This window comes from Gorilla gorilla, chromosome 16 (genome assembly GCF_029281585.2).
Source record: "Gorilla gorilla gorilla isolate KB3781 chromosome 16, NHGRI_mGorGor1-v2.1_pri, whole genome shotgun sequence".
NCBI classification, from domain to species: domain Eukaryota; kingdom Metazoa; phylum Chordata; class Mammalia; order Primates; family Hominidae; genus Gorilla; species Gorilla gorilla.
Genome location: NC_073240.2, coordinates 86,086,634 through 86,109,851, shown reverse-complemented (window position 1 = coordinate 86,109,851; position 23,218 = coordinate 86,086,634). Strand labels below are relative to the sequence as shown.

At 45.5% G+C, this 23,218-nt stretch overlaps 1 protein-coding gene across 4 annotated transcripts in view; it reads right to left on the bottom strand.

Annotated features, from left to right (window-relative positions):
• Nucleotides 1-3,257: 3,257 nt before the first annotated feature.
• The window catches only part of ZNF592 (zinc finger protein 592), a 57,033-nt gene continuing 37,072 nt past the window's right edge, over nt 3,258-23,218 (bottom strand). For all 4 annotated transcript variants that reach the window (XM_055362798.2, XM_063698796.1, XM_063698797.1 and 1 more), the window contains 7 exons: nt 18,047-18,225; nt 11,181-11,357; nt 10,752-10,911; nt 10,351-10,638; nt 10,016-10,128; nt 9,249-9,384; nt 3,258-7,363 (listed from right to left, as the gene is read on the bottom strand). In XM_055362798.2, coding sequence (XP_055218773.2) covers nt 6,833-7,363; nt 9,249-9,384; nt 10,016-10,128; nt 10,351-10,638; nt 10,752-10,911; nt 11,181-11,357; nt 18,047-18,225 — 1,584 coding nt within the window. In that variant the 3' untranslated portion in view covers nt 3,258-6,832. The remainder of the gene's footprint in view (nt 7,364-9,248; nt 9,385-10,015; nt 10,129-10,350; nt 10,639-10,751; nt 10,912-11,180; nt 11,358-18,046; nt 18,226-23,218) is intronic.

The following is a 23,218-nucleotide window of genomic DNA, read 5'->3' as shown; positions in this document are numbered from 1 at the left end:
CCCCACTTTTAAATCATATCAAAACCCCTCCTCCATAGGCAAAGAGCTTCTTAGAAAGCAGCACCTACTTTCCTGTTCAGATACCAAGAATATTCAGCTCTGTTATGCACAATGGATCTTAGGGGAAAATTCTAAGCAAATTGCTCTATAGACTAAAAAACCCCCACAGAAAAGTAGGGATTATGTGTGTGCCCTGTGCTATAATTGAAAGGGGAGACCTAGAATCAGTGGGGTTCCAAGTTTAATGAATGCCAGATTGAAGAGGAGCTTAATCACTCTCTCCAAACATCAAATGCATCATCTACCATCTCCATTTTCATATAGAATAGAGGCAAAGCTTACAGGATTAAGTCTGAGAAGATCTGGTAGGTCTGTACTTGATCTCAGCCAAAAGGCCAAGAAGCAAAGCGATTTAGCAGATCTGCATGAACACTTTATGTATGATCCCACGTCCATTCATGAAACACCCTGGTGCTGCAGATCCACTGTCACTTGGGGACTCATTGTGATGGAAGCTTCTCCTAGTTAGAATGGATTTACATGGCTTTATCACATCCTTCTGAACCCCTTTTCCTTATGGTCAATTAAATATTTGTTGATTTTAGTATTCATGCACTGAAAACTCAATTTAAATCTGTAAATGGGTATATATAGATATATATATAAAGTAAGAGCTTTTTTTTTTTTTTTTTTGAGACAGAGTCTCACTCTGTCGCCCAGGGTGGAGTATGATGGTGTGTTCTCAGCTCACTGCAGCCTCCACCTCCCAGGTTCAAGCAATTCTCCTGCCTCAGCCTCCTGAGTAGCCGGGACTTCAGGCACCTGCCACCACGCATGGCTAATTTTTGTATTTTTAGTAGAGACGGGGTTTCACCATATTGGCCAGGCTGGTCTCAAACTCCTGACCTCATCATCTGCCCGCCTCAGCCTCCCAAAGTGCTGGGATTACAGGCGTGGGCCAAAATAAGAGCATTTTTAAAGGCCAATACATGACACAACGAACCAACTCAAGAATTCACCTGGACCTAGAACCCTAATGAAAAATGCCTGGTGACAGAAGGATTTGAAGATGCTTGGAAGTTATGAAGTAGACAAAGTTCAAACTTCAAAAGGCTTGACAAAAGCCAAAAAAAAATTGCGAGGTACCGTGGCTCACACCTGTAATCCCAGCATTTTGGGAGGCTGAGGCAGGAGGATCCCTTGAACCCAGGAGTTCAAGACCAGCCTGGACAATACAGCCAGACCCCATCTCTAAAAAGATAATAACAAAATTAGCCAGGCATGATGGCACACACCTGTAGTCCCAGCTACTTGGGAGGCTGAGGTGGGAGGATCACTTGAGCCCAGGAGTTTGAGGTTGCAATGAGCTATGATTGTGCCATTGCACTCCAACCTGGGTGACAGGGCCAGACCCTGTCTCTAAAAAAAAAAAAGTAATAAAATTTAAAAAGCTGCAAAACTTAGGATGATTAACAATGAGACTTTTTTTAAAAAAATAGGTACTCATAAAGAGCTAGAACTCTATCTGAGAAAGCATAAATCTAATGCAAACTGAAAAACAAATAAATGCAAATAAAAGTGATATTGCCTTGGAAGGGCTGAGTAAGAGGGATCTTTTCCATTTTTGTATGCACCTAGGTCAAAAATAAACAAATAAAAAAATAAGCAAAAGAGGAAATACAAGTTCTTGCCTTTGGGAAGGTCTATTTTGACATGAACGTATACAGACTGAGAAGATAAAAATCAAGATCCCCAGAGATATATAAACCAACCCCTTCATTTGATAGATAAGAGAACTAAGGCCAGGAAAGACCAAATGACTGTCACTTACAGAAATGAGACTGCACCCTAGGGCGTCTGATTACTATTATGACAATGATCTTCTCCATTCTATCACTCGCCAGTTTACTCAAGAAAAAAATAAGGCTAAACTCCCAAGGAAATAATTCTGCAGAAGCAAGAAGCTACATGCTCAGGACTCTTCATTGCACTGATGAAGTAGGGAATTTACATGTTAAAAAGGAAATGGTCAATTGTATTGATTTGGCATGATGAATGTGATTACAGTTATGGAAAATGATGATTTAGGCTGGGCATGGTGGCTCACGCCTGTAATCCCAGCATTTTGTGAGGCCCAGGCGGGCAGATCACAAGGTCAGGAGATCGAGACCATCCTGGCTAACACGGTGAAACCCCGTCTCTACTAAAAATACAAAAAAAAAAAAAAATTAGCTGGGCGTGGTGGCAGGCGCCTGTAGTCCCAGCTACTCAGGAGGTTGTGGCAGGAGAATGGCGTGAACCTGGGACGTGGAGCTTGCAGTGAGCTGAGATCACGCCACTGCACTCCAGCCTGGGCGACAGAGACAGACTCCATCTCAAAAAAAAAAAAAAAAAGAAAATGATGATTTAAAGACTATGTAGAAACATGTACTGGATATTTTCTGCGTTAAGTGGAGAAAAGTAGAGTACAAAATCAGAGACAGTATAGTGTCAGTCACCCCTGAGTGTGAATTCCAGCTCTGCCCCTTATTAGCTCCATGGCCTTAAGGAAGTCATTCAACTACTCTGAACCTCAATTTTATTGTCTCCAAAAGAATAGTAGTACTACGTATCTTACAGGATTGTTGTGAAGCTAAATAAAAATGAATGTGAGAATAATGTCTGCCATATAGAAATGTTCAATGTTAACCACTGCTACTATCATAATTATACCATAAATTCAATTACAAATGTGCTGAACAAGGATTGGAAAGTGATAGGCAAAAATGAAAACAACTACAATGGTAGGAGGAAGAGATTATAAATATGTGTGCTTTTTAATTTCTCTAAAATGTTACATCATTTTCCAATAAAGAAAAAAGCATTTTAAGTAGGAACCCAAAAAAATCCCATACTTGGGACCTGCGTCCTAGTCTCAACTTTTTCCTCCAGGGGCCCAAGGCTTCCTGTGCCCAGTTCCTAAGGCTCCAGTGGCATCTGTTGGAGAAGGTGAACAGTATCCTGAACCCCTTAGTCAGGAGGACACGTTCTAGAATCTAGAAGGTGCTGTCTTGGTCAGATCAGACCCTGAGAAAACAGCTGTAGCTACCAATTGAATCAGATTCATTCATTCATGCAGCATTCACTCATTCATCCATATACTTTTTGAATCACTGTTATATGCAAGGAACTTTTAAAGAATTACTCTGACCCAATGTATGAATTTGGAATAATCTCCAAAATACTATATAAGAAAGCAAGCTTCAGAACACTGTGTATAGAATTCTACTATTTGTATTAAAAATAGATATATAAATATACATATTTATAAACTTGTAAATGCATAGAATTGCTCTGAAAGGATACACAACATATAGATAACAGTGATTAACTCTGGAGAGGGGACTAGAGGCTGACCTCCATGGGGAAGCTTACCATTTATTGTATACCCTTTTGTATTGTGGAATGTCTTACCATGTATATGTATTAATTTTTCAAAACAAAAAAACAAACAAACAAAAAAAGAAACTGCCTGGTGCTGAATATACAGTGGTGAACAGGACAGAGGTTCCCCAGTCTTGGGGAAGGCAAAGTGTTGAGCTTACTGGGCCACAATTATCAAATTTTTTAAAACCAGACTGTTTACATAAGTTAAGGGGAAAGTTCTTTCTACAACAATTAGCTTATAATAATTCAGCATATCATTTTACAGAGATAAAGCAGTTGGAAAATAAATACTAAGTAATTTGTCAAGTCTTAGACTGTATTAAGTTGTAGTTTCTACAAGGGAAGGGATCTTATCTGTTTAACTTGATCAGTAGAGCATTCACTGCAGCATAATGTGCAGATAAACGCTTGTTACAGCAAGCATTTTCTGATGATGACAAATGATAGCACAACCATTTAAAAAAATCTTGAAAAAGAAAAGACCAGAAGATGTTGGACTCTGAGGGAACTATGTGTTCCCTGTGAGGGTTAGGCAACCTTTTCTAGACTGTCCTCAAAAAATGATGGTGTTCAAATGGCAAGGTAAATCCCAATGAGAATGAAAGGTTGTAGAGATACCACGTTTCGAAATGTCAACGGCGTGATGCTCAAGGCCCTCCTTGGGGTGACAAGGCACAGATGGACTCCAAAGAGAACCTGGCACTTGGCAGGGCACCCCAACTGCATGGGAAGTAGGAAAGCAAATGTCTGGGGGGCTGCAAACCACTGACAAGCTGGCAGCCTGTCAAAGCAGCCTTGGTCACTAAGGAGCACAGTGGTTGACAGGCTTGACTCAGCATCATCACTACAGGTGGCCTCTGCACATCGTTTAACCTCTCGGAGCCTCAGTTTCTTCTCCGTAAAATGGAGGACAACTGTGAGATCTTTGTGAGGATTAAAGGAGAGAATCACCAGAAAGTGTTCAGTAAGATGCTAGGCACACAAGGAGGGCTTAAAATGCTATCTTCACTCTTACTAAAGAATGGCTAGGTGTCTGGGCCACTTCATAACTGCTAATCAGCATCCAAGTCCAAACAGCAGACAAAATGTGCTCCACCCTCCACGCCCTAAGGTCAAGTAAAGATTTCCCCACATTCATATAGTGTTTTATAAACTAGAAAAGACTTTCACATTCATAAGCTCACAAAAGCCTGTGAAGCCAGTTGGATGGGAATTACTAACTCTATTGTGAAGGAGAGGAGACAGTGAGGTTAAGGCATTTATTAAGAGCTGGCTAAGGACAGAATCCAGGCCAGGACCCAGGTTTTCCAGGGACTGGCTCAGCATTTTTCCAAGTCACGTTCTTCCCAGGAAGATGTATATCTGGGGTCAGGACAGGTGGTCAAACCTGCAATTCTACCATCTCTGCCTGCTCTCCAGCTACCACTGTGTCTGAGCAGGAAGGGATCCAGCCAGTCATTTCAAACCCTTCTATCAGCCTCCTCTGGAATCCATTCCTGTGAATGGACCCAGGGTACAGGGATGGCTTCCTGTAACTAGAATTAGGCATGGGACAACAGCTACAGCAGGGCTAGGTCTGGCTTTGCAGGTAGCTGGAAACAGGCCTGGGTTGCCCCACTGCCAGCTGGGGAGGCAGGGAAGAGGCAGCCTTGCCAGGAAGAGCAATTATTAAAATGGTGCAGACAGCGAGAGTCTCTCTGAAAGTGAGGCAACCTTTCCCACTGCCATTAGCATTTCCACTAAAAACTTGGCATTTGATAGAGGGAAAAAAATGTATTTTTTCAATTGTGAAAAGGTCAGGCATATTTATCTGACTTAATAATTTATAATTGATATTTAATGCCTCCTTGAAAGATGACCTCTAAGCACCCGGCCAGCACCCTCTTCCCTTTACTCCACTAGATCCTGCTGGGCGCAGCCCCATGCCACCTGGGTTAGAGGTCAGACGACACCTCCACACAGCCTGCTCCTCGCGCTTGGGTGGGCCCTGACTCCACCATCAGTGAAAAGACAGCCAGTCTCCCAAGTCTAATCCCAGTTCTGCCACATTTGAGTTCTCTGTGGCAGTAGCGATGCTGTAAGAAATAAGAAACCTCTTGAATGCTGTAAGAAAATTATAAAATTCCTCTTCTCCACCCCCTTTTCCCTTTTTACCAGTAAGGGGTTCTCTTATGTTGAAAATCAACTGAAGGAAAGATGAAGGTGCCTAGAAAATTTCGATACGCCCTAAAGCCAATGTCACTAGCCTGGAGATCTTGGAGGTGACTTGACCATTGTGGAGCCGCTCCCCTCACCCCTTCAGAAGGTCTCTAGAGAACTAAGTAGTACAGGGCTCCTGGTTTCCTAACCACAAGCTCCAGAATCTAGAGAAGGCCTTCCTTACACAGTAGGAAGTGTTGTCCTCCCTCAGAGATGGGACAAACAGGGGAAGTCTGGGAAAGACCCTTGGGTGGAATAGGTGGGGCCAGGCTCACTTGGAGAGGAATACAAGAGCCTACCTGCATGGTGAGAAGATTTTTTATTTGAAATATAGTCTGAGCAACATGAGTGTAGCCAAGAGGAGTAGGGGCTGGCCTGCCTGGGGCAGCAGCCTCTCAAATGGCACGAGAGCAGTACAAATATTCCAATGTCTGTGTGCCCCAACCCCACCTGTCAGGAAAGGCAGAACAGCAGAACAAAGACCCACCCACAGCGCCCTCTCAAGGGGTCTGGTTCTTGGGGCCTGCCTGCCTTTGCCTTACCTCCTGCTCTGCCCAGGTTCCAAACAGAGGTGTGCAGCAGAGGTTTCTCCCACCCCACCCACAGAGACATGATGAGCCAGTGTGACAATTAGTTCTCAGGACTATTTTGAGGGAAAAGAATCAGAGAAGACAGGGAGGAGGGGCAAGGTGATCAAGGGCCCTCGCCAAACCAGACTAGGCAGAGCTCTCCCAGAGGGACTGTGTCAGCATCCCTCATTTCCCTCCTTCTCAGGATCTAAAGGCAGGAAGGAGAGCTGGTGTCTGCAGGAAAATAGAGCTCTGAGGAGCGCCCTGGCTGAAGGCAGCAAGCGGGAACCTCCCAGAAGAGCACAGCCGCTGTGGGGTTCAAGCCTAGTTGACAGCAGTGGGGTTGGGCCACATAAGCAGCTTGGGGTTGGAAGGACACAGACAAGAGATGGGGTACCAAGAAGCAGCGAAAAGCCATAAATAACAGAAGCAAATTCAGAGCTGTGAGGGTCCTGGCCGACCCCACATTTCCTGGGGCTGGGGGATACCCAGCACTGGCAGCTCAGGGCAGACACTACTCCAGGGTACAACCGGTCACACTCACACCGGGGGCAGAGCCTTTTATTTTCCACGGTCCGCAGGGCAGGTGGAAGACGCTTCGGCACCACCCCTGACCATGCACACTGCAAAGTCTCCGGTCACACCTGGAGGGACAGTGTGTGGCTGTCCTGGTCCCGAGAGGCCTGTGGTTGACTGTGATCATTGTGGCCACCATCGTCCTCAGGGGCCGGGCCCAGCAATCTCCTCGCCTCTGGGTCAGCTGACAAAGGCTCACCGGCACATTCTTCCAGTCCATTCTCTCTAGTCTCCATGGGCACCTCCTCCCCGGAGCCCTCCTCTGGCTCTGCCACCTCCACTGCCATCTCCGCTGCCGCCGCCTCCTCTTCCTCCTCCTCCTCCTGGTCTCTCACCTTGTGGACAATGAAGAGGTGGCGGCTGAGGGAGCTGGCAGAGGTGTAGCACAAACCACAGAGGAGACATTGGGCTGTGGAGCTGTCCACCTGGTGCTGAGGTATGTGGCTCTGAAACTCGAGCCCCGAGTCTGTGGCAAAACTACATTTCGCGCACTGAAAAAGGGACTTGTGCCTTTTGGTGGAAGAGACAGTTGCGCCATTGCTGGTGCCTGGAGCATCCCCCACTCCACTGACTGGTCTTTTCAGATGGTTCACCTAAAAGGAGAGACAGCATGAGCAAAGTCCAGGCCAAGCCCTGGACATGAGCCCCTAGACATAACCATGAGCCCAAGGACTCAAAGAAAGCACACCCAGGCCAGGGTCACCCCAGCCCTGAACGCTGGTTTACGTTTGGTTTGTTTCAATTCTTTGTTTTGTAATGTAACATATGCATGTGTCACAATACTCCAAAGGCACGCGAAGGGTATAGAGACTACCCCACTCCCCAGGCCTGCTCTCCAAAGAACATATTACCTGGGTTTGTGGCTCCTCCAAGAGGTATCCTATGCCTATACAAAAACAAAACTATTGTCTTTTACAAAATGATGGCATGCCATGCATACTTTTCTTTTTCTTTTTGAGGCAGGGTCTTACTCTGTTGCCCAGGCTGGAGTGCAGAGGCACAATCACAGCTCACTGCATCCTTGACCTACTGGGCTTAAGCGATCCTCCCACCTCAGCCTCATGAGTAGCTGGGACTACAAGTGAACATCACCAAACCCAGCTAATTTTTTTATTTTATTTCATTTCATTTTTGAGACAGGGTCTCATTTTGTTACCCAGGCTGGAGTGCAGTGGCGTGATCACAGCTCACTGCAGTCTTGACCTCAGAGCTTAAGCGATCCTCCCACCTCAGCCTCCTGAATAGATGGAACTATAGGTGCACACCACCACACCCAGCTAATTTATTTACTTATTTATTGTAGAGACAGAGTCTCCCAATGTTGCCTAGGCTGGTCTCAAACTCCTAGGCTCAAGTGATCCTTCCACCTTGGCCTCCCAAAGTGATGGGATTACAGGCATGAGCCACCGCACCCAGTATATGCATGCTTTTCTTCACCCTGTGTTTTTCTTGTTTTTGTTTTTGTTTTACTTAACAACATACATTGGAGCATGTTTCCATGGGAGAACATACAGAGGCTTCATTCTTCTAAAGGCAGCACACTAACCCAATGTGGGGATGAGAAGTCCCCAACGGCAGACATTTAGCTGAGTTCCATCTTTGTTACTGCACACAGTGCTGCAGCAAACATCCTTTAGCAGACTTCTTTATGCCCAAGGCAAAAGATCTCTCTAACAGACAAATCCTAGAAGCAGAATTGCTGGATCAAAGGGTATGTGCATTTTGGGGGAAGGGAGGATGTACATTTTACAATTGGACAGGTGTTGCCAAAAACATCAATCGATACCCCCTGCTACTACGCATGAAAGGGGCTTTGCCAACCACTGACACCATATGATTAGGCAAGAACATTTTTAACAATGCCTTGAAACTCCAGGCAGCTCTTAGGACTTCCCAGACACACCTGACCCTTCTGTGGAACAGCACCCCCCTACCATGGTATGGAGAGAGGCTGGAGTGAGGAGGAAAAACCAGGCTGCCCAAAGTTCACCAGAAATCAGAATAGGGCATGGAACAGGGATGAGGTCATAGGGCAAGGGGCCAGGATAGAAGGTTCTAGGCCTGGCTCTTCCTATAACTAGCGAGAAGGTTGGGGGGTGAGTTGGTCAAACATCATTATCCTCATCTGACAAGGTAGTCCTGTGTGCTCCCGCCTCAGGACTGCTGTGAAGCAGAAAGAGAATGGTATGTGTGAAAATGCACCAATGTCCACAGAGCACAGCACACCCCTACAGAGGGGGCCATGGTGACAGGGAAGCAACAGTAACAAAAGGCTGACAGGCCACCTTATGGGTCTTTGTCCTTATCCCCTACTTGTGTCCAGTGCCAGGCGGGTCACACAGGACTAGAGAGTGACCCACATTGAGGGAAGCTGTCACTCTGGTTGTTCCATGGCCACAACAGTAGCCTTCCTAATGCCCTTCCAGCTCCAAGCCTCACTGAGCAGCCAGCTCCAATGGGCAGGGAGCCCACACTCACCTGAGGGGAATGTCCACCCAGAGGTTTGACTTTGGACGTCTGGCTCAAATCAGGGTTTCTGATGCCATGCATAAGGCTGATGTGGCTCTCCAGAAGGGAGGGTCGAGGAAAGCTGGGGCTGTCCTCTGTGCAGTACCTGCAGAAGCACAGCGGAGAGGTCAGGTAAGTGCCCGGGCCGCAGGCTCCCTCAGTGCTATTCACACCAAGGCCAGGAAGGAGGGAGTCTGGAGCAGACTCCTGGGCTGGCTAGTGCTGGGAACCCCAGAGAGATCCAGCCAGCAGGCCAGCCAAGGTAGCAGACAATAGCACGTCAGAATACTTGCACTCTTGACACCTGGCACTCAGCCACAATCTCACTGAACACTACCTGATGTCACCACCCAGAGACCCAAGTGCTAGGCTAGTAGTCACAGTGAAAGGGCCTGGGGACACCCCAAGGCACAGGCAGATGGTGCAGAAGCCTCTCGGCCCCAGGGGTGCATGGTCACATCACCATCCCTCCTCTTAAACCTCAGGGTGCTTCGTGACTGATGGGCTGTGCAGTCCTGGGCTAGAGAGTGACGAGAGAGGGCTCAGGAGCTACCAGGTTCTGGAAGCTGATTTTTGACCTGCCCCTGATTTCTGACTTAGCCGCAATTTCTTCCAGTTGGAAATCACTTGTCTCTTGTCTTAGACACCTGATCTTGCAGCAGAGAAAAGCCCCAGTGGTGCCACGGACAGAGTCTTTTGAACCTCAGGCCTCCTCACTACTATCCCCAGGGACTCACCCGCAGGTGTAGACCTTCTTTACTGTGTCATGGTTGTTGCGGATGTGTTTGCGCAGGCTGTTGGGGGTGTGGAAGGACTGTTCACACTGCCGGCATGGGTACCGCTTCAATGTCTAAGGAAGGAGGTGGCAACACACAAAGCATCAGAACTGTAAGATAGTTCTGGGTGCATTTTTCTTCTCAGATGCCATGGGCAGAAAGGAGGATACTCCCGAAGACCTCAAGATCTGTGGTACCCACCCTGCCCTAAGCACCAGGAACCCTAGGGGTTCTGGCTTCACAGAAGGAAGTCCAGAGGACTGGGCTCTGCATTATGACTGTGTGGCTGCACTTACCCGACCGTGGCTCTTTTTCATGTGGGACACATAGCTCTCCCGATCTGGAACCCACTCCTGGCACTCCTGGCAGGTCCAGCCAGTGTTCCTCAGCCGCGGCCTGGCTTCCACCCTGCGGTGGGCTTCAGGCCTACCCCAGCGGCCAGAAGGCAGGGAGCTGCTCCGAGCAGCCACACTAGTGGCTGGGGGCTCAGTGGGAACTCGAGAGCCAGGGCGACTTGAGGATGTGTCCGCTGAAGACTGGAGGCTTGACAGCTCGTCCACATTTCGGGGAACACCGTGGGTGCTCTGGGGATGGGGAGAGCGATTACTGACTGGGCAAGGGGAAAGATGCACAGAGTCAGACCCCCAGCCTGAGGCATGTGCCCTCCTCCCCAGCCTCCTCCCGCAAGGCATCCCACCTTGACGTGTTGCATCAACTCCGGCTTCTGCACAAACAAGAGTGGGCACTCAGGGCACTTGAAGACGCCCACCTGCGTCTTGCTGACATTCTGGTAAAAATGCTGCTGAATGTGCCTCTTCTTGTTGAAGACCATTTCACAGGAGCACTTATAAATGAGCCTGATGAGACAAGCCCCAGGGGGTGAGGTGGCCAAGGCACCATGCAGCCCCTCCACCCCTCTCTGCTCTCTCTGAACCAGGGTCAAGTTTGGGAAAGCACTACCCTGAGCCAATGTGGATGCTCCCCTGCCTCAGGACATCCTTAGTACGACCCCAGGCACCTCTGCCACTAACCCCAGCTCCCTCACCCATCCCTATGCCACCCCCTACAGCACCCAGGCTACTCCTCTCTGCTCCACAGGGCCTGCTGGCCCTGGAGCTGCACTCACTGGGAGGGTCTGTGGGGCTGGGTGGGGTGCTGGGTGGCACTGTGGTCCGCAGTGCTGCTGGCAGTCTTGAAGGCCATGGGGCAGAATGCACATTTGTGGAAAACCTGGCAGTGTCGCTCCTGGATGTGGCTTTTCAGCAAGGCCAAGGTCAGGTGGACAACACCACAGTGGATGCACCTAGACAGAAGTGGGGTAGTGTGAGTGTGGGTGGAGTATAGGGAGTACTGGACCCAGAGGTGGTGCTGCAAGAGGAGGGATGGAGAAGAGGAACAGAACTATCCAGGCACCTTCTCCCTCCCTCAATCACTTGGACTTCCACCCTTGACAAGTACGTCCTGAGGGTCTGCTTGCTACAGTCTAGCACAATGTGGCCACACAGTGGCCCCCAAGCCCAAGGCTACGCCCTGTACAGAAGGCAGAAACCCCAACCTTCCCTGCACTGGCCAGAGGATATTCTGCAAACCAAAAACCTGAGCCTACCTAAGAGAAGTTGGTGGAAGTGGAGAGGGAAGAAAATGGTTCAATAATGGCATAAACAGTATTTAAGTGTGAGGCAACTGTAGAAGTCCAAGAATTTCCGAAGGAGGTTGCACAAAGCCCATGCCTTCCCACAAGCTGGTATGAGTAAGTAGGGATGACCACTTAACAAAACATACAGTCAGGCAATGCTATGGTCACCAAAACAACAACTACATTAAAAAAACCCTTAAAGCCCAGGAAGAAATACTCTATAGTGTTGTCCAGTGGAACTTGCTGTGATGAAGGACACAGCCTGGGTGACAGAGTGAGAACCTGTCTCTTGGCGGGGAGCGGGGGAAGCTCCACTGTTCATGTGACCATGTGGCTATTTAAATAACAAAAAAATAAAAATAAAAATTCAGTTCCTTAGTTGCACTGGCCACATTTCAAGCACCCGGTAGCCACAAATGGCTGGTACTATACTATACTCTACTGGACCATGCAGCTCAAAAGTGCTGTGATGTCTTCCTGGTGGAACTATGGGGATAACTTTTCATTTTTCTTTCTCCCTACCAATTTGTATTTTCTGAGTTTATTTGGTGGATTTTTTTTTTACAATGCATAAATAAGATAAACAATTGTCTTAAACCATTTTTCTGAAATTGAGGCCGTATGGAACTTGTTTCAACTTCACATCTCTCTATAAATACTGCCTTTCCTTTTATCGATATCGGAGAATAATATGACCTTCCTCCATGCCAACCTGCATCCATAAGATTACTAGTCCCTCTCCTGTGTTCAGTCTTTCCTCCTGCCCATGAACACACACAGGTCTCCCCTACATGACAAAACATCTTTTCCCTCTCTGCTCTTCCTTTTTATCTTCCTTTTGTTGCAATACTGTCTGCTCTCATATTATTGACATCCCCATAGGCACTAAAGAGAGGCAGGCGCTTTGCTAAAACAAAAGGCGTGCCTTCATTTAAGAATTATTTGACTCCTGAATGTTACCCTTCATTTTACTATATATATATATATATATATTTTTTTTTTTTTTTTTTTTTGAGACAGAGTCTTGCTTTGTCACCCAGATTGGAGTGCAGTGGTGCAATCTTGGCTCACTGCAACCTCCACCTCCTGGGTTCAAGCGATTCTCCTGTCTCAGCCTCCCAAGTAGCTGGGATTACAGGTGCCTGCAACCACACCCGGCTTACTTTTGTATTTTTAGTAGAGACGGGGTTTCACCATGTTGGCCACGCTGGTCTTGAACTCCTGACCTCAGGTGATCCACTGACTCGGCCTCCCAAATTGCTGGGATTACAGGCGTGATACATTTTCACAGTCCACATAAATCCCCACAGAATCCTGAACAATCTTTTTTCTTTCTTGTGTGTATTGGAAGGGAGGGGTAGAGAATCACCTTCGAAAATTTAATTAGCAATGAAGAGCAGCCCATGGAACCAGAAAGCTTTTTGTGATGAACTCCACAGAGCATTCATTACTAAATTTGTATATGCTTTAAATTAGGGTTTCTATACAAGCTACTTACTTAATTTTCCTTTCCCTCCTGCTAAACAGAAGAGTGAAACCAACTTCTAGAACACAGAAGTATTTCCACACTACAAAGTATTATGAGGAGAAAAAAGCACATAATTCCACATTCATCCAAAGTGGCCAAGTACATCTCATATGTGTAAAGAATCTCTTAAGTGGCTTTATTTGTGCCATTTGACCAAACTCCTGCAGAAACAGTAGAAATATATTCTTTTCGAATGCTACTGAAAATTCCTTCTATGTAGCTGGTAGACATTTCTTTGAGAAACCTCATTGAAAGTAAGAACACATGCAAAGTACCCTCAATGAAGGACTGAATCCAATGGTGTTTACAAGTTGATGAGAAAGTATGCAGAAAAGAGTGCCAACCATATGACACTGCACTTGACCACAGTTTTTTAAGACGAGATAGACAATTATGGAATCATATGTTGTGAAATATGTAGTTTTAGAAAAGATAATAAACAACATATTTAACTTTGTTAATAATCACAAATAAGAAAATAACATTAAAACAGTCTAAACTTGCATCCTTATGACATCATTAGCCACTCTCCAAATTATTAACAAAGAACAGAATAATTTATGAAATTCTGAAATATATGTGTATGCATATTTTACATAAAATACATATAAATTATATATACTTATATATTATATAAATAACCATATATAGGCTTTTTACATTATCATCAAGTAAAAGCAAAAATAATACAAAACATAAAATAATATTGTAAAACTCTGTAGTAGAGTTCAATAAAATGGAACATAGGTATCTTGAGAATTTACTAAAAAAATTAACATCCACAGAATGGGAGAAAATATTTGCAAATCTGACAAGTAACTTGTATTCAGAAGATATAAAAAACTCTTACAACTCAATTATAAGATGTCAAATAACCCAATTCAGAAGTGGGCAAATTATCTGAATAGACATTTCTCCAAAGAAGATGGAGTCCAGGCCGGGAGCAGTGGCTCACGTCTGTAATCCCAGCACTTTGGGAGGCTGAGGTCGGTGGATCACCTGAGGTCAGGAGTTCAAGACCAGCCTGACCAAAATGGTGAAACCCTGTCTCTACTAAAAATACAAAAATTAGCCAGGAATGGTGGTGGGCGTCTGTAATCCCAGCTATTCAGGAGGCTGAGGCGGGAGAAGTGCTTGAACCCGGGGTGGCGGAGGTTGCAGTGAGCTGAGATAGCGCCACTGCACTCCAGCCTGGTCAACAGAGTAAGACTGTCTCAAAAACAAAAAAAAGATGGAGTCCAATAAGCACATGATCAACACCGTTAACCATCAGGGAAACAAGATACCATTTCACACCCATAAGGATGGTTACAATCAAAAAGACAATAACAAGTGTTGGCAAGGGTGTACAGAAATCAAAACCTAGATACACTGCTGGTGGGGATGTAAAAACGGTGCAGTCACTTTGGAAAATAGTCTGACAGTTTCTCAAAAAGTTAATCAGAGTTACTATTTTTTTTCCTCTTTTAAAATTATATTTTAAGTTCGGGGATACATGTGCAGAATGTGCAGGTTTGTTACATAGGTATACACGTGCCATGGTGGTTTGCTGCACCCATCAACCCATCTTCTACATTAGGTATTTCTCCTAATGCTATCCCTCCCCTAGCCCCCCACCCGCTGACAGGCCCCAGTGTGTGATGTTCCCCTCCCTACAGAGTTACTATTTGACCCAGCTATTCTACTCCCAGGTATCCAAAGCAACTGAAAACATGTCCACATGATAACTTGTACATGAATGTTCTTCAGCAGCATTATTCATATTATTCATTATTCATGAAGCCAAAAGGGGGAACCAACCCAAAGGTCCATCAGCTGACAAATGGATAAACAAAACATGGTATATCCCCGCAATGGAATCTCAGCCATAATAAGGAATGAAATACTGATATATGCTACAACATGGATGAACCTTGCAAATATGCTAATAATATTACATAATTCCACTTATATGACATGTCCAGAACAGCTGTGAGACAGAAAGTAAATTAGCGATTGCCTAGGGCTAGGGGGGAAGAAAGAAGTGGTGGATATGAGGTTTCTTCTTGGATAGTAAAAATGCTCTAAAATTGTTTGTAGTGATTGCACAACTCTGTTATGAACACTGTAGTGTTGTGTATGTCTTCTGACTTCAACCGCAGATCACTGAAAATTTTAATATCGCTATCTTCAGTAATCCCTTTCGCTGAGTCACAATTCATTTGGTCTGGCATTCCTTACAAAAAGGTTTGACAAACTGAACTGCTTTTGAGACATTTCTTTTTACTTGTACATAAGAAAATATGTAATTAAAAACGAAAAGTATTAATCCATCCATACAATTAAACATTTCTTGGGCCAGGTGCAGTGGCTCATGCCTGTAGTCCCAGCACTTTGGGAGGCCAAGCCAGGTGGATCACCTGAGGTCAGGAGTTTGAGACCAGCCTGGCCATCATGGTGAAACCCCATCTCTACTAAAAATACAAAAATTAGCCAAGCGTGGTGGCACATGCCTATAATCCCAGCTACTCAGGAAGCTGAGGCAGGAGAATTGCTTGAACTCGAGAGGCGGAGATTGCAGTAAGCCAAGATGCTGCCACTGCACTCCAGCCTGGGTGACACAGCGAGACTCCATCTTTAAAAAAAAAAAAAAAAAAAATTTTCTTGGATTCAAGATTCAAAGATAAATATTTAAGTGTTGATTGTATTACTATTGGATTGGATTTGATCTTAGAACAAGCAGCATACACTTAAATCAAGGCTAGAAAGGTATTTTTAAGTGTTACAGGATACTGTAAAAACATATTCAGATGTTTGGTTTAAAATGTAGCCTGGGATGCTGCCAAGCAATGCTCTTCAGCAACTTGGTGGTAAGTGCTTTGTATAATCCTGTCTTAGGTTTGTCTTGTTTTTAATGTACTTTAGATATTCCATCCTCCATAAGATGAAAAAGAAATCAGTCTAAATTTTTAAATGTTTATAACGCCAGGCACGGTGGCTCACGCCTGTAATCCCAACACTTCGGGGAGTTGAGGTGGGAGGATCACTTGAGCCCAGGAGTTATGTGACCAGCCTGGGCAACATGGTGAAACCCTGTCTCTACAAAAAGCACAAAAAGTTAGCCAGGCATGGCGGTGCGTGCCTGTAGTCCCAGCTACCTGGGAGGCCGAGACGGGAGGATCACCTGAGCTCGGAAGGTCAAGGCTGCAGTGAGCCACGATCACACCACTGCCCTCCAGCCTGGGTGACAGTGAGACACTGTCTCAAAAAAATATACAAATAAAATGTTTACCCCAAGACAGAAATGTGGGAGTCATTGAAAAACTTTAATATACGTGTTAGCTTCCCAGAATGATCTTTCTAAAACATACTAGCCAGATTACTGCCCTGCTGCAAATCCTTCTGTAGCTCCTCAATGTCCGCTGGAAAATGTCCAAATGCCCGCCAAGAAATATAAGGTCTTGCATGGCCTAGCCTTGCCTCTGCCAAACTCCTCATCCCTCATTCCATATAAAAGCTATTGTCAAATCTTGATGCTTCTTCCTAAACCCCTCTCAAATCTACCTTCTCTCCATTCCCACGATCATGCCCTCAGTGAAGCCCTCAGCATCTCATCAGGACCATCATACTTGCCTTTCAAGAAGTCTTCAGTCTCTCTCCTCACTAATATATGTGTTCGCTTCCCAGAATGATCTTCCTAAAATATACTAGCCAAATCACTCCCCTGCTGCAAATATTTCTGTAGCTCCTCACTGTCCATTGGATAAAGTCCAAATGTCTGCCAAGAAATACAAGGTCTTGCATGGTCTGACCTCTGCCAACTCCCTAGTCTCATTTCTCCCCACTCCCACAATTCATCCTGACATTCCTCTATACAACCATACTCATCATTCCTGACACCTCTTTTGTGTATGCTGTTATTCCTGGTCAGGCCCTTGCCAGGTATGGTTTCCCCTTCTTTTGTCTGAAAATCTCCTAATATCTCCTTTAGGAAGCTTTCCTGACCATTTCTCTATTGTGGGACTTAGCACTCTGAGTTATAATTACCCATGTTCTTATGTTTGTAACCTACCAGGGCAAGGGCTGTGTCTTAATCATTTTTGTATCCTGAGTGTCTAACACAATGCTAAAGACAGTAATAAGTACACACAAAAAAGTCAAATGAACTAAAACCAAAAAAAAATTTAATGCCAAAGAGCAGAAAACAAATTACAGATCAATGAGTTCTAGACGGAAGTTTTTTCCCTCACTTTGATCTTTTCCCTGAAAATGACTTATTGCTTATATTTGATACAAAGGAGGAAATTCCATTGAAAATAAGAGTTTTCTTGGTTTTACCAAGAGGCTGATCCTTTTTTCCAGTCTCAGGTTTTGCCCATTTTGCCACAAACTGACAAAAATTAACAAAAAGAAAGATACTGAAGCCCTTTGAGTTTGGCATCTTGCAGCCCCATTTGTTAAAACCTGCAAACATTTCCAAGTACTGTAATTAGTACATTCATTATTGAAACAGCACTTTACATTTAATGTGCCAAACATAACTTGGTGAGCAAATTAAACTTACATACGTTTTAAAACCAAATAGACAAAGTATTATATGTCTAATCTCCCCAAAACTTCAAAGCTAATTTTTTAATATTTAAGTTTTTAAAACTCCTTATTCTTCTCTCTCTTGCTCTTCCTGTCTGCTACCAAATAAAAAATGTCTGTCCACATACCATCCAATGCTCTTGTCCTGTTAGACTGGAACCCAAGCCTCTTAAGACCAAAACTATCTGAAATGAGTTCTGGCTTAGGAAAAGGACCAGCCATTGGGCAATACCAGGACAGCAAGCCAGGCAGCACCCACCTGTAGCCCACCTTGCGGGCATAGTGCAGGCAATTCTCCTTTACATGGGTCTGGAAGTAGGCAGAGCGGCAGAGGACCCCACACTCCGGGCAGCAGTAGGGGGACTTGTGTGCATGAATCCGCTGGTGGGCACAGAAACTGCACTGGTTGGGCAGCAGCATCTGGCATACCTGGCAGGTCTAGGAAAGAACACCAAGAAAGCAGATCATGCAGGGGCCATAGGCCTGTGGCTCTCCAATCGGGGCTGTCTGGTTTTCTAGCACATGGGTCAGAATAACCCCTTCCCCCAACCACTCTCTCTTCCAACTCTCCTGGACACTTCTGACACCCCTAGACCTCATTTCGAGTGCTGATACTGATACCCAAGCAAGCTTTATCTGACACCCTATTAATCAGAGACAGACCTGACCCTATTCTCTCAAAGACCAGTTCCGCCCCAGGACTGTGTTTCTTTCCTGTGGCTCAGCAGAGGACCAGCTTTTCCTTTGCAGAGGCCTAAAGCACATCTTGAATTCTAAGACCTCACTGCACTGCTAGACCCACCAGGGTCTCTGTCACAGCTCAGCAGAGGCAGTTCTTGCCATCTACCCTCAACATTGGCCTGGTAGAGACCTGCTCAGCACCTCTAGTCAGGTGGATCAGTGACTTCCAAAGTGGATCTGAGACCACCCTGATTGGTACTCAGAAGGCTCTCAAAAAAGACTGACTGAGTGGTCTTGTCAGTTTCCATTGCTCTAGCCCTGTTTGCCCACTCTGCGGGTTAGGAGAGTTGCGGAGGTGGGGGTTGGGGGGTGGGATGGGTGGGGGGTTCCCTGAGCCACAGCTAAGCAAATATACCCACAGACAAGGGCAGATTAGGTAGCAGCTCCTTTGTTCCCAGCCCCAGGAGAAAACCAGGGGAAGTACAAGTACTACAACCAGACTAATTGCACTCTGATGGACAGAGCTCTGACAAGCAGCCAGCCCAGAGGGAAAAAGTAAAAGACTTCACTGGTGCCTGCATGCTGGAAAGGCCCTTCTTAACTTCTTAGTAAAGGGGACACCTGTCCTACTCACAGAGGGGGCCACTGATGTGGGGTCAGAGGAGCTGACTAGAGGGATATAGAAGCCAGCTCGAAGGGGCTTGCCACTGACCAAAGACAGGATAACATGAGCATTAAAAAAGAATGACTGAATATGTAAATATACTGAATATATAAAAATCAGTGAGCCATGACAACATTTAAACTAATAGAGGAGGTCACCTCAAACCCACTAGGATGGCTACTATTTGAAAGAACAGAAAATAAGTGCTGGTGAGGATATGGAGAAACTGGAACACTTGGGCACTGTTGGTGGGAATATAAAATGGTGCATCTACTATGGAAAATAGTACAGTGGTATCTCAGAAAATTAAACACAGAAGTACCATATGATCCAGCAATGCCACTTCTGGGTGTGTACCAAAAAGACTTAAAAGCAAGGTCTCAAAGAGATACACTTTTATGCTTATGTTCATAGCAACATTATTCACAATAGCTAAGAAGTGGAAATAACCCAAGTATCCATCAATGGATGAAAGGATAAATAAAATGTGGTATGTACACACAATGGAATATTATTCAGCCTTAAAAAAAAAAGAAGGGACTTTTTTTTTTTTTTGAGACAGGGTCTCTGATGCCCAGACTAGAGCGCAGTGGCATGATCTTGGCTCACCGCAGCCTCCACCTCCCAGGCTCAAGCAATTCTCCTGCCTCAGCCTCCTGAGTAGCTGGGATTATAGGCACGCACCACTACCACCTGGCTAATTTTTGTTTTTTAGTTTTCTGTTTTTTTTTTTTTTTTTAAATAGAGACAGGGTTTCACCATGTTGGCCAGGCTGGTCTCGAACTCGTGACCTCACATGATCCACCCACCTCAGCCACCCAAAGTGCTGGGCTTACAAGTGTGAGCCACCATGCCCGGCCAAAAAAGAAGGAGATTCTGACATATGCTACAACATAAATGAATCTTGAGGACATGCTAAATGGAAAAGCCAGTCACAAAAAGATAAATGCTGTGTGATTCCACTTGTATGAGATACCTAGAATAGTCAAACTCCTAGAGACAGAAAACATAAGGGTGGTTGCCAGGGCTTGGGAGGAGGAAGATAAATGGGAATTGTTTTTTGCTTGTTTGTTTCTTTTTTAAAATGAGTACAGGGTTTCAGTTTTGCAACATGAAGAGTTCTGGAGACTGGTTTCACAACAATGTGAATATACTTAACATTAACACTACTGAACTGTACACATCAAAATGATTGTGATGGGAAATTTTACATTACGTGTATTTTACCACAATTTTTAAAAAATAGAAGAGGGACTCTTAGAACACCAATTGAGATTGTCAGGGTATCAACTCACAACTCTGAGAACTGTTAATTAAAAGAAACAAATTAACTATCCCATTTTCCAACGTAAACTGTATTTCAGAGCAACCAAATAGCCCTCACGGAAGCAAAAAATATACTTTATACAGAATTCTAGCTAATAAATGAGAAAGAAACAATAGAATTAGAAAAATATCCTTTGAAACTCAATAAAATTAGACTCAAGCAGTGATTACTGATGGATAATTAGGTAAAAGGTGGGGAGCTTTACAATGAAGGGATCAGAATATTATCACCTAAATTCACTATCATTAATTCAGCATCATTAAAAGTGAGACAATCAGGCACTTTGTGCCTCCTTAAGTTATGAAACAGGAAGAACGCAGCACCCTCCACCTCCACCCTCCATCAAAACTGACCTGAATCTAATCAAGTCTATTGCTTACTTCCAGTCTACAGGAAAAAATATGGGATATGGAGGAAAAAATTCCCTGCATGAGGAAGTAATCAGTAAAACTCAAAGTTCTGGAAAACTTAGGAAGCAATCAGTTAAACCCAGAATTGTTCTGGAAAATGCTCAGAACACATGACCCAATTTCTTCAACAAGTCAATGGCATGAAAAGAGGGTGTCTACTAGGATGGAGTGGGAAGAGGTACTGTTACAGACTGAGATATTTATGAAACGTAAACAAACGTGATGTGTAGCCCCATGTTCAGATCCTGACTCAAAATAATCCCAACTGTAAAAAGACATTTTTTGACATAACTGGAAAAATCTGAATATGAACTTGTAGTAGGTAATACTAAGGGACTGTTATTAATTGTGTTGGGTGAAATGACAATATCCATCTGGCTGACATCCTGCCCCAACAGTGTGGCTTGGAAAGCAAGAGGAAGGATGAAAGACTCCCTGGGTCACTGCAGAGGGAGGCATGCTCCATTCAGGGGCAGACTCCCAGGAAGAAGATGGAAAGCCCAAACCGATGCTGTTCCCGCAGTCCCTGCTGTGGTGTGGAGCCCAACCTATCTGTCCACCCCCTGCCCTGGACACATGGGCTGAAGCTAGATACTGTCCTGTGGAAAACCCAAGCCCAGCAGCCATCAAGCCTAGTTTTTAATCCCATAGCTCAGGGCTCCCCCTTTCCCTGAGACTCAGAAGCCACAATGAGTGGCATGAGATTTTGTGAGGGATTTGGAGCTGGCTGAGAGAGGCCTGATAGCCTTCCGTGCACTCCTTCCCTTCCTGTCGGCGGGTGCTCTTCTCCAGCTCCCACTAGGGCAGAATGACACAGAGAGGATGTAAGATGAGAAAGGTGCCATGCCAGCCTGGGATCCTACACCCAGACCTCTGCCTACTCAAATTTTAGAAGATGCACAAGGAGGCGGGTGTGATGGCTCATGCCTGTAATCCCAGCACTTTGGGAGGCCGAGGCAGGTGGATCACTTGAGGTCCGAAGTTCAAGACCAGCCTGGGCAAACATGGCAAAACTCCTTCTCTACTAAAAATACAAAAATTAGCCAGGCATGGTGGCGCACACCTGTAGTCCCAGCTACTCAGGAAGCTGAGGCAGGAGAATCACTTGAACCCAGGAGGCAGTGGCTGCAGTGGGCCGAGATCGCACCACTTTACTCCATCCTGGGCAACAAAGCAAGACTCCATCTCACACACACAAAAAAAAAGATACGTAAGGACCAGTGTGAAAAAATCCCAGGCCCAGGCATCAGACCTCCACTGCCAAGGGTCCTCCTCATGGCCCCTTGACTCAGATAAAGTAAACCTGGCCCAACTCAACCATGCTGGGGCAGCAAGAACACTGAAGCCCCAGGGGAAGAGACCCAGAGTGCCCACACCCCATCTGACGCATCAGAAGAAAAATGCAAACTGAAACAGAGCAGGAGGAGATAAGAGGCCACAGTGGGATCCTATAGCACCTTCTGGCCCCTTTGCGGGGCTGAGTCCTCTGCAGAAGCCCTACAGGCCCGCCAAACTCAACCTCTGACCTCTACCCTAATATTTCCAAGACCAGCCTCATGCATAACAACGTCCTGTTCTTCAAACCCACTCTGCACTCTCATATTACTTTGCTCCCTATACTCAAAACACCCTTGCCCCTCCTACTCCTCCAAACTCATCCTTGCAAGCCGAACTTAAATGTCACCTCCATGCAGCATCTTCGTTATGCATGGAGTCATCGTGAATTAGTCCATCTGGGGCACTCTGCGCAACTAAGTTTATAACCTTGGTTTAGCCCCACTTTCAGTTGGCCATATACTGTAGCTGTCTGGGTGGTGACCACTGCCCTTGCTAGGCCACTGTAAGCTCCTGAAGGTGAGACTCCCTTCTGCCGGCATCCCCTGGTTGGCATAGACCCCCAGCCCGTGCACAGTGGGCACTCAGGGAACACATGCAAAGCTCAACAGCTACCAACACATGCACAGACCCCTGGCTGAACTGAAGCAAAAAGAGCTGTTTTACTTTCCTCCCAGGCCTCTGTAGCACCAGCTTAGGGAAGCACCATGAGGGGTGGGTCTGGCTATGTCATGAAGAGAACCACCTTCTGGAGGCCTCTTTCTTCAGAGAAACCACTAACACATAACACAGACACAGAAGGTGCCAAAGGGTATTCTCAGCGCAGAAGGCTTTTTTTTTTTTTAAATGAATCTCTTCAAGCATAACCAAGAATCAAAACAAGCAGACAAGCACAGTTGCTTTCCTGGAGTGGTGAGAACGCAGTTGAAAGAAGGAGGCTCCATAAACCTCTGCCACAGGCCCCACATGTCTGTCCACTCTCCTTCCTTCTATCCCAGCCCTGCCATTGGCCCT